The sequence below is a fragment of the Heterocephalus glaber genome, unplaced genomic scaffold, assembly GCF_053883595.1.
Source record: "Heterocephalus glaber isolate CG9 unplaced genomic scaffold, H.glaber_assembly_v1.0 deba00001504, whole genome shotgun sequence".
NCBI classification, from domain to species: domain Eukaryota; kingdom Metazoa; phylum Chordata; class Mammalia; order Rodentia; family Bathyergidae; genus Heterocephalus; species Heterocephalus glaber.
In genome coordinates, this window is record NW_028258324.1 from 48,111,787 (window position 1) to 48,123,862 (window position 12,076).

Below are 12,076 nucleotides of genomic sequence, written 5' to 3' on the forward strand. Positions count from 1 at the left end.
ACATATTTATCTGATATTCTGATAACTACTTTATGATAAGACAATGTCACTGCAAAGAAAACACCTGTTTAATATTTCTCAAAAACAACAAATGAATCCAATGAAAAAACTGCCATGCTACTGTCATCTTAAGCTACTGTTATCAATGCCAGCAACTTTACTAAAATCTCATCTTAGACAAAATGTAATTAAATGTCCTGGAATAATGAATTATTCATGTTTCAAGATCTCTTTAAGACCTATGAGACCTGTGACCAGGTTTTAAGTACTGAGCTACTTGTGTATCATTTTAGGTGTCCACCTCACCTTGCAAAAAAACAGAAGAAATTTTTTGGAAAGGCACAGGCATAATAAATGTGTTTGCATTTGAATAGTGGATCATCCATAAAGAGGGGGAAATTTTTTTTAAAAGGAAAGAAGGAAAAGATATTTTTAATGAATAATACTGATAGTTGATACTAATTTAGAAATACAGTCATCTCCAAAAAGCTTCTGGGCTGAGCCTACCTCATATGTAATGAATGCTGATACTAGAGCAAAGCTCAAATGAGGACATCAGAGAAACATATAAGGTCATATTGGCACATAAAGAGAAGAGGCAGCTAAGGTCTGTGGAGTTGCTCTTAACAAAAGGCACCTCTGATATCTTCTTCTCAGGATCATTTTCTATGAGGCGCAATCACTGGGATCAAATAGCAGCATCACATTTCCCACAAAATTCTATTTAATCATGAAGTAGCATATTTGTGTGGGGTCTTACAGTTTTGAAAGCATTACCATAGATATTTTATGTAGTTTTTGAATACAGTGAGAAAGGCAAGCAGTCGTGTGTGGTCATTCCCATTTTATGTTAACTATTGTTAAATGACTAGTGATCCCAGTCGCAGAACCTATAAAACACAGACATAGGCAGAGCCTAGAGGCCAGTGCTCCTTCTACTGCATTTACTTATGCACTCATTCATGAACTCATTCATTCATTCATTCAACTAATGAAGCCTTTGACTCAAAGATGATTCTGTGGAGCCTCAATAAGCTCACAGTCTCTAATGAAGAGCAAAAAGAAAATCTCATACCAATGATAATAAAAGCATAAAAAGTGTAGCTAAGAAATGTGTGCAAGGCTTCCATATGAGGTCAATTCTTTCATCTGGATTTCAATGAAAAAAAGAAATCACCAGGCCCAGAAAGCAGTAAGAAGCAAAAGAAGCAAGCATACATAGGTTATCTAATTTTCTTCAAATAGAAAAGTATATCTGAGTCCTGGCAAAAGCTGAGAGTATAAGGTCAGCAGTGGCCAAATCCTGGCTATGAATGTGGCCAAGCTAAAGATGGCCAAGGTACTCAGGTTCATAAATATGCTAATCTCCAAAAAACTTTCTGGGCTGAGCTCACCACGTTGTGTACAATAAAGCACCCTGGTGGCAAGTTTCATCTTTTAGTGCTATGATGTCTTGAAACAGGAATGACTCAAGCTCCAGGTTTGAATGAGTAATTGTTTTCTGTAGTTGATATATGTATACACACATTTTCACACACACACAGATACAGTTTATATCCATAATACTATATATAATATCCATATCCACATAGATTATACAAAACACACACAGACTCCATAAACTTCACAGGCAGAGACATCTAAATGATGTGTATGTCTAGACAGACCCCTTGGGACATGTTCAGATGGAGATGGGTTACTGAGAGAGGTTGCCCGTGCAGGACAAACATCTGTCCTACATGCTTCAGACACCATTTGCCTGCAATGGAGCCAACAAACCAGGCGGGACAAGATGAATTCCAAAGGTGTCTGAAAGCCCTGTGGTTGTCTGCACTACACAGACTATTTGCATGAAGCAAATAATCATTCTTGATAAATAAAATTCTGTAGCCCTAGTGAAATTATTACTCTCTACCCTTTTTTTTTTGTGCTTAAGCAGAAAATGTATTATTGATTTCTGATTCAACCATAGAAAATGTGACTTAGAGCGAAGAGCACTGACTGAGGAGTTAGTAGACTTAGATTCTCTGCCCAAACCACTATTCTCACCATCCCCGTAACCCCTCCCACTACTCTCACCACCCCCACTGACCCTAGAGCTGGTGACCTTGGACAGCAGACTTCACCTCTCTGGGCTTCAGCTTCCCAGGTGTTAAATAAGAGGAAAGCTGAGCATTCTACAATTCTCTCCCAGCTCTGAATCTATAAAACCATCCCCACCCCCAAGATTTAGTTTCTCTTCATTAGCTCTAAAAATCAGGACTAAACTGGATACTGATTATTTCCCAGCCAAAGATCTCACTTCATTTCATTTTTTAAAACCAACTAAACCTTGCATAAATCTTGTCATTGGCTGCTTTGGTTTGAATTATTCATTGTTCCTATATGGGGAAAATTTAGGCTGGATCCAGTCTGGGATCACTGGCTGAGAACAATGAGCCCCTAAAGTGAGAAGGATAAAGACCTCTCCAGACAGGATCTGCTTTTAATGCACTGAACTAAGGATTTACCAAAAAAAACACCAAAAAACAATGATTGTGTACATTAAAGAGCCACCGAAACAGCAAGGGACTGGGAGGGCCGCAGCCAATTCTCCTAGAAGCCACTGACCTTGGCTGCATTTCAGGGGTTCAGGCATTCCCCAAGGGCATTCAGCAGGAGTCTTCCCTGAAAGCTTAGGAACAAATGAGACATTTTATCTCAGTGAGACCACCTCTCCAAATTTGGGGAGGCAGAGATGTCTTGCCCTCTGGTTTGTAGAGCTCACCTACTGGCTTTTGGAGCTACTTGGCCTGCACACCTCACCCACCACAAGACTGGTGGAGGAACTGTCTCCCCATGGGATGCAACTGTTTCCACATCTGCATTTAATCTTCCAGCCAGCAGTTCCTCAAGTACTCTGAATAGCTGCTGCTCCCACCCCTCCCTGCCCTGTTGTCTTTGTACACCTCTGAGTAGACAGAGAACTAAGTGAGCAGTCCAGGCCACAAAGAGAAATTTCACTTATTTGTGTAAAAATATCTTTTCCAAATATAGATTGTCGGAGAACAGGTCTCCTCACATGTGGACTGTGCAGAAGCAGGACCTGGAGAGCCCTCCTGGTTGCTCCCCAGCCTGCAGGTACTGTGTCTGGCTTCTCAAAAAAACCTTTCCCAGGAAAAAAGCCCGCAAGAGACAAGTCCCAGCCCAACTTAAAATCACATCAGAGAGCTTTCCATTAAAGGAGCAACGTTGAGATCTCAGCTCAGGGAAATTACCACAAGCCTAGCCCATTGTTCAGACCCCTGGCCCTTGCCACTCCCCTCCGTCCCCAAGTCTCCCCTATCCATCCACCAGATCCACCTGATCAACCTGCCAGCAGCAACTCCCAGTGCAGAAAGTAGGGCAAATGAACACTGTCAGTAAAGCAAGAAGCTGGAGACTGGGCCAAAGCACCCACCCTGTTACCAACCCCCACTTCCAGCTGCCCAGAGGGCAAGCAAGCTCTGGATGTAGCATTCTGGGCACCAGGGAAACAGGCAGCTTACTGTAATGATGCATGTATGAGCTTTGGCTGCCCAACTATGAACCAGTCCATTTCAAATGGCATCCTGTTCTTTTTTCAGCTTCCATACGGCCTTGCAGAAACCTCACTCTTGGACCAAGAGATTAAAGGGAAGGGAGAAGGGGTGAGGAAAACAGGTTTACTGAGCCTAAAGAAAAAGTATCACTTTGACCAAAGAGATAGCTCTTTAGAATATCTGTGGAGAAAAACAGGTAGTGTCAGAAGCATTGGAGACTTTCGTAAATGGCCTCAAGATTTAGCATCAATCTAACAATGTATCCCTCAGGAGGGCAAGTGAACTTCCATCCATACTGCCGGGCTCTGTGGCGAGAGCCACCATCAATTCGATCTCACCCACCCTCCGTTATTTTATTTTATTTTGGGTTCAGCAGGGGGAGAAGTCGTCCTCAGATTGATGTTCAATGTTTCCCAGATCCCTGCTGCTACCGCCGCCACCACCACCACCCCTCACCCTCTTCCTGGCGGGCAGTACCTAATTAAAACAGCAAGAAAGCTCTGCCTCCTTCCCTTAAGGAGTGCGTTTGAGACTGAGGGTTGGGGGTGGGAAACGTTGAGGCTGCAATGGGATTCCTGATAATCTGATCTCAAAACAACAGCAAAATGGATTCTATATTGGTGATGTCTTAGTCAATACAATGAAACGGAGTCTGAGGTAATTCACGTGAAGGTAAACGAGGAGGAGCGAGGAGCGGTGAGGCTGGGGGAAGGGAGGTGCTCTACAAAGGACTGGCCACTGACACAGGGAAAACACACACACACACTCCAGTGAGTTCCGGTCTGATTGGGAAAAGCTGAGAACACATCCCTTTCACCTGCTTAAGTTCAGCCATAAAACTGAAATGTCACCACCACAAAGTCAGAAAGCACAAGGCAGGGCTGAGTTAAAACCATAAATAAAGGTGAGTGGCAGACTGGCATTTAGGGGGGCGCTAAGAGGGAGCCCGTTCGCGCGAGGTAGAAAAGGGGGAGGGGGCGCAGTTGCCATCGACGAGAGGGGCATAGCCAGAGTTGCCCTCTTTGGAAGGGCAGGTGCGGTTGGCGGGGACAGCCAGCCTCCGATGTCATCTTGCAGGTAGCTGGGAAACTCGAGGGGTCACTGCCTTTATTCACGCAAGGTTTCTTTTTGCAGAAAGGGGCGGTCGGGTCTCGCGCTTTGGGCACGAGAGGACTGCCCGGGGCGTGTACACACACAGGCGCGCACACAGGAGCCTTTCCTTTTAATGCTCTTACACCGGTCTAAGATGAAACTGGCATAAGCTCCACCAGCTCTCGGAGAACCTTGGCCACAGCCAAAGAAGTACACTTACCCCACAGCCCCTGCCGCGGGGGCTCAGCGCACAGCACCTCAGCAACCCCGAATCCGACCCGAATGCAGGTTCCCTCCCGGGTGCGTTCTACGCTGCTGCCCGCCAACCCCAGCCCCAGCCCCAGCCCACTCACCGCGACCCAAACCACTGGAGAGAAATCAGAAAGCACGTTCTGCTCACCCTCAGAGCCGAGAGATCGATTTCATCCAGGCTGCGAGCCGGGGAGTCGCTCGCCATGTCTACTTCTTCGCCGGAGAAATGGACCAAAACCACCCCAAGCTTCTTCCTTGGAAATTCCACCTTGGTCTATTTCACTCGCGTCCTCCTCATGCGGGTGTAGCGTCAGAGGCCCCGGCCCAGCCTCTCCCGCCCACCCCGGCCCCACAGAGCCCGAGCTCGAGCCTCCTCTAGTCGTCCGCCGGGTCCGGGAGCCCAACGTGCGCGGATCTGCAAGCCCGGAGCCGCGGTGCTTGTGGGCTGCGCGCCCCGATCGGCTAAGGGCGCTGGGGCTGCGTGGGTGTATTTAAATGGGACATGCTTCTTTGCTTGTGCGTGGATGGCGGCTGCATTGGCTGTTATAATGAGACACATCAACTCCTCCACTCAGCTGGAGGGGTGGGGGTGGAGAACCGCACCGAACTGTCTATCACCGCTTCCTGGGAGGAGTAAGGGGGGAGGCGGGGGAGGCGTGGTCTGCGCCCGGCAGAGGCCGCGCTTCCTGACCCTCTCCCTCTGCGCCAGCGTGGATGGGGGAGGGGTGCGCACCCTTTCCGCCCAGGCTAATCGGCGTGGGTCGCAAGAGCTGTTCTTGAGCCTTGACGTGCTTAATCGCACGGACCCAAGCTCTATTTTTGTGTGTCCAATTTATGCACTGCAGCAAAATGGCCTTTCAGTCGCATCTGAGGGTTTCTCTGAGGGATTCAAAAGCTCCAGTGCTGGAGAAAAAAGCCAGAAGGGGGGAAAATATCAGTGGCACCCTCCCTCCCACATTAATTATTTGTGCGGCTGGAATAAGGCGGGCTGGTGCAACCGGTGCATATAAGGACTTGTGTGCTGGGAAGGGGATCCGCCTCCGAGCGCAGAGCGAGTGGGGGAGAAGCGCACAGGCACAGTGCGCGCAGCCTGGCGTTTCCGCGCGGTGCAGCGGCCCGAAGGGTCGGGTCCTTGGCAGCCTGGGGGATCCTGGACGGCGGGCTCTGGACACCCGTCACGCTTCGGGTCTGGGAACGTTTGCCAGAAGCGGGAGAGCTAAGAGATCCTAGCTCGACTTTGACATCGCCACACCCAGGACTTGCTTGAGCCGCAATTCCCCAAGGAAATCGAATTGAAACTAGAAGCTTGTTCTCTGGGGGCAGTAGCTGAAATGCTTCAGGTAACTCCAAGGCTGACGCCGGGTAAGGCAAAGCGCGCCACCTCAGGACCTGGCCTTTCGGCGCTGACCTATCCAGATTGATGCAGAAAGTTTGGCTGGCAGATAAGACTTAGTGTGGAAGGCGGACACGGGAGAGTGATTTCACTGGATTCGCTTTCTCATTTAAAGGCTGGATGCTTCACCGAGGTAAACATGACATTCTGTAATCAAGAGTGTGAAGTCACTTCCCTCAACCTCCCCCGCTCAGCCTTTCCTCTCAGCCTTGGCCATGCGAAGTGCTCTAGCAGAAAGCGCTAAAACTGAACTATTTCCCCTCAAAACAGCTGTAGCCCTGAAAGCCTTCTTTGCACCTCTCTTAAGAGGTGAATCTACTGCTGGCCAAGTGCGCTGAGGAGCTTTTAACCATGTTCTGTGGATTTGAGCTTCAGAATAAGGCTTTTGAATGAATGAATGGAAGTCAATGCAGTTAGTTCTTCACCACTGCAGACCTTAGAGGACTTTCAAAGGGGCATTCGGTGTTTTCTGTGCTGTTTGTTAATACTGTTGTATTTATTCATATGCTTTGTGGGTCATGCCTCACAAAGCTTGAAAATTGCCCTAGCATCTCAACAGCAGCAACGGTTTGGGAACTTTGGGCTTTAAATGTCATATGTCAAACGTTCAAACGTGTTACACTTAAAATGTTGTATTTGACTTTTCATTTTCTAATGAAATCACCCAGCTCAGTGTTGTAAGTACTCTGCAGTAAGCCGCGGTGTTGGAAAAATTAGCATTTGCCATCATCATTTTCACCCCTCCCGTATCCTCCTTTGTTTACCCTTCATCTAGCCAACCGATTAACATATTGCCTCAATGTAAAAGAAAATAATTTCAGGTATTGAAACCCAAAACAATTATTTTTAAGATTTAAAGCGTGTAAATATGAACTTCTTTTCCACTGAGAACCTTCCTTTTGTACCCTGGACTTTTATCTGAAACATCACAAAAAGATGGGTTCTTTCCATGACTTTGGTACCCTGTTCTGGCCATGAAGATGTCATGATACTGGCACTAAATTTAGAATAAGACTAGAGAAGTATGTACGCTTGCCTGCCAAGCTAGGTACTGAGAAGACACAGGCTTTCTCAGCCTGAGAAGACCATGAGAGAGCCTGTGAAGGCAGGGGTGCTGGCTACACAAAGTATCATAAAGGAAAGGCTTTAGCATTGCAAATGCACCTCCAGCTAGTGAGAAAGTGAGAAGGAGGAAACCAAGCAGTTTGTACAGGTGGAGGTGAAGTAATGATGGTGACTCTTAGGCCTGGGATAGGAAGCAGAGGTCAGATCGGGTAGGGGGTCTGAGTGCTTCTTCCTTTAAAGTCAAGTTTCAGCTATTCCAGTACAAACTTTCTAATTTTTGGCTATTTCTGTGTACTGCCTATAAGATTACTACTTAACATTTTTCTTTAAATCAACACTTTTCTTTTTCCATAATCTAACTTAAAAGAAAACATAAATCACTACTGTAAATGGAAAGCTAGCAACACTTAGTTTGATAAAAGAAACTCCTGAAAGAAATGCAATGAAAAATAAAATAGTACCATTAAATTCTAGCTAGCTATCATTGCCTTCCCTAGGCTTCTAGCTTAGGCCAGCTCTTAGTTTGTTAAAAGAGAGAATAGCAAATGCCAGAAAAATGCATTCAAGACTTGGCCAAAGGAAGATTATCCTCACGATGTAATCTGAAGAATTAAGGGAACTGATACCATTTATGTGCAGCTTGAATGCCTGTAGAACAATATGATAGGCTCTTTATATCTGCAGTAAATATGCAGCAAATCCCAAGAAGCATGGAAACAAGCAGGAAGCATAGGATCAAGATAGTGAGAAGGGAGGAAGACTTGAATGGGAAGGCACAAGGAAGCTTCCCATGGTGATACCTATTTTTAAAAGATCTCAAGCAAATATTGCTAAATATTTGGAATTGTTACATCTAGATGGTTATTTATTGACTGTTCACCATAGTATTTTCTGTATCTCCATATATTTGAAATACTTTTATATTTTAAAATATTTATAAAAAAAGAATTCCCAAAAAGGTTTTGTATTATCGCATTCAATGATATTTAATGTTAAACCTTTGTACCAACTAAAAACCCTCTGTGAAAATCAGAAACATTTCCAAAAGCACATTTCATACATCCATCTTCTGTCCCTATAAATCTCTAGATGTGGCAGAAAATATATTTTCAGAAATTCATTTGAGTTCTAAAAGACAGGCAATAGTGGTAGCCCAGAGATCCAGTGGATTTGCTAGATTATATAAAGCAGGCAAGACCAGATTGATTACCAGTGGAGCCACAACCAAATCTATATAGGGTGAGAGTAGGATGACAGTAGCTTCAAGGTGAGAGGCCATGGCTACAGAGAAGGTACATTCATTATGGTGAGTGACTAAAGAACAACATTAACTCATTAACTCGTTCTTTATTCATTCAACAGGTATGTAGATCTCTCTTTGAAAGACCAACATTAGGCCAAAAGATAAGGCCTTGGTACACTAAGTCCTTGCTTTCACAGAGGAAAGCAAAACTTGAAAATAAAGTACAAAAATTGAAGTACAAAATGGTGAGTGATATGAAGAAAAGTTAGCAAGGTAGTAAGACCCAGCAGTGGACAGTGCTACCCTCAACCCCTACACATACTCAGTAAGGGCTAGAGCCAGTGAGGCAGTGTAGCATCCCAAGGAGCTGATTACCAATTTCCAGGAGAAATGGACCCAACATACACACACAGAAGGAAAACTAACTGCGTCCCCTGCTCTGCGCTCTTGTTTAGTCTGCCCTCTGCCCACCACAATCAACAAAGCAAGCCCTCAGAAGTAGAATTGGCACTATAGACAGGCAAAGGAAAATTCCAAACTCTAAGATAAACATATAACCCCAAATCACCAATCACATACAGAAATCAATTACTAGGAAAGACGCCGACTTTTAGTCAACAGAGTCAACACCCAAAAATTTTATTAGCAAAAAGAAGTTTTATAATGCACATGTTTATGTTCAGAGGGATAGTATAGGAGCTCACATTCATAAAAAATCAAGGTAATGACAAAAACAATCAGGATTAAAAATATACTTATTGAAGAATAAGTATAAAATGAATAAGTTGAATAAGTAATTTTATGCTACAGATAGTCTTCAGCACTTACTATGCTCTGAATATTTGTTTCCCCTAAAATTCAAATATTGAAACCAAACCCCAACAGTGATGATATGAAGAAGGGGGGCTTTTATGAGGTGATTACATCATGGGTGAAGAGCCCTCTCATCAATGGGATTAGTGCCTTATGAAAGAAGTCTGAGCAAGGCTGTTTGCCCTTTTGTTAGATGAGGAAACACAGAAGATGTCATCCACAAGGAAGAGGCCCTCCTCAGACACCAAAAGTGTTGGCACCTTGAACTTGAACTTTCCAGCCTCTAAAATTATGAGCAACAAGTTTTTGTTGTCTATAAATTTGTAAGTTTAAGGTGTTTTGTTATAGCAGCCCAAATGGACAAAAGCAGCATTCATATATTTACATACTTAATATTATAATTTTATAAAATAGGCAATATTGTTAGCATATTCACTGTACACATGAACAAACCAAAGAATAAAACAGGTTTAATTTGCCCAAGGTAACACAACAAACAAGTAGCTGAACTAGGATTTGAACACAAGCCCTTCATCACCTTGCTAGATATAATAAAGTTGAACAGGAAAATGAATTAATAAGATAAAAGATTGGACCCCATTTTCTTGTGGCTTGCAAGAGAAAGGGTAAAGCAGCAAATAAATCTAGAAATTTCAATAGTCATCTAATAATGGAACTAGATAACAGATGGAAGAAAAAATTTTTAAAAAGTGATAGAAAATGTTCCAGTATCTTCAGGTTACAAGCTCTAATTTGTTGCTGAGCCAAATGCATAAGTTCAAAATACCACACTTGAACATGTCGTGACTGAATTTCCGAGCATGAAGCTTAAAAAGACAAAGCTAACTAGGTTATCTGCTTCCCATCAGTAACAATGGATGTTAGTAGACATTAGAACAAAGTATTCTAAGGGAACTGTTTTTAACCTAACCTAGAATTCCCTACCCAACTATATGAACATTTAAGAAGGAATATAAAATAATCACACATTTTCAGACACAAGGATTCAGATGGTTGACTGTCTCTGAAATTATTATTAGAAAATGTGTTCCACCAAAGAGAAAATTAATTGCAAAAAGGAAATGTGTGGCATAGAAGATAATGGTAAGCAAAAACAACAAACCTTTTTTCTTTCCTTTTTTTTTTTTTTTTTCTGGTGCTGGGCCTTGAACCAGGGCCTTGCACATGGTAGCTAAGTGCTCTACCACTGAGATACCTCCAGCCCAGAAAACTCTATTTGCTACCCACTCAAAGCCATTCTGCTTCTTCCTCACAGTTAAAACCATGCTAATATTTTGAGAATTTATTCTCCATATGTTTAAAGAATATGGGCTACTCCCCCCATGGAAAGGGTGAATGCTGAGTGAATAAACTTAAAGCAATTCTATTCTCTTTCCTAATAATTGATTTAGACATGGGCATATCACAGAACACTGATGAATGAGAAGTGAAAGGGTCTGGTGGGGGTTATAGAAATTGAATTTTTTTTAAGAAAAAGGTGAGAGAGAGAGAGAGGGAGAGAAGGAGGAAGAGTGAGGAGAATCTTCCAGCCTATGGATTGTAGCTATCCCCAAGATGGCCCTGATCAGCTTCTCCTGGTATTCATACCTCTGCATGTATCCTGACAGGAACAAAGATTACAGAAGGCTTCCAAAGCTAGTAATAAAAGGTATTTCAGCTTTTCCTTTGCTCTCTTAGTTCACTTGTGCAATGGCAGGGTTTCTTAGACAGCACTGTTGACAGTTGGAGCCTAAGATTCAAGTTGTAGGAAGTGCTTTCCAGTGCAGTACAGGATATTTAGCAGAATTCTTAGAACCAGTCTCTAGGAGTCAATAGCACCTTCCCAGTTGAGCCAACAAAAAAATGTCTAATTGTCCCCTGGTAGCAAAACCCCTTCCCAGAGAACCTTCCTTGCAGGAAGCCAGCCACCATGTCCTGTAGACATTCACATGCCTTGCCAGCCATCTGAATGTGCCACCTTGAAGGATCCCCCAGCTGCAGTCAAACCCTCAGATGCCTGCAGTCCCAGTGCATTCTGACTGCACCTCCAGGAGAGGTCCTGAGATAGAACCATGCAACCAAGCTGCTCCACATATCAGACCCACAGAAGACACAAGACAATAAATTCTATTGTTCTTTTAAGCCATTTGGTTTCTTCTTTTTTATTAAATGTCATTTTTATTATTTTGGAGGGCTGTGCTTTTTAAAAATTAATTTTATTGTTATACTTTTGACATACATAATGATCACATTAATCATAGGGAATTTGTACCTGCACATACAACATCTTAATTCTTTTATTTCCCATTCCCCTCCTTTTCCATCAATCCTTCTTCCCCTCTCCCTGTACAAAACTTCATTCCATTCATTTTTTATTTTTTATCCCTCATCCCTGCATTTTCTTCCACCTCCCCCTGCCTTGTTCCCCTTCCCATTTGAACAGTCTCTTCCTACTTCTCAATATTTATCTTCCATTTTGGTCCTTTTTTAACCTTTGGGTTTCTCACACAAGAGAAATAATGTGACATTTAACATGTGTGTCCCATTTATTTCTCATAAAATTATGGTCTCATGGTGCATCTATTTACCTAAAAATGTCGCAAGTCTATCCTTCTTTATGGATGAGTAGCACTCCATTGCATATAAATGTCACATTTT

The 12,076-nt window shown here is 43.4% G+C and overlaps 1 protein-coding gene across 6 annotated transcripts in view; it reads right to left on the reverse strand.

Annotated features, from left to right (window-relative positions):
- Positions 1–5,508, reverse strand: part of Tnik (TRAF2 and NCK interacting kinase) — a 397,016-nt gene extending 391,508 nt beyond the window's left edge. For 4 of the 6 annotated variants that reach the window (XM_004834596.4, XM_013071572.3, XM_004834595.4 and 1 more), the window contains exon 1: positions 5,053–5,508. In XM_004834596.4, coding sequence (XP_004834653.1) covers positions 5,053–5,109 — 57 coding nt within the window. In that variant the 5' untranslated portion in view covers positions 5,110–5,508. The remainder of the gene's footprint in view (positions 1–5,052) is intronic. The other 2 variants (XM_021254142.2, XM_087186975.1) reach the window with 2 other exon arrangements.
- Positions 5,509–12,076: the final 6,568 nt, after the last annotated feature.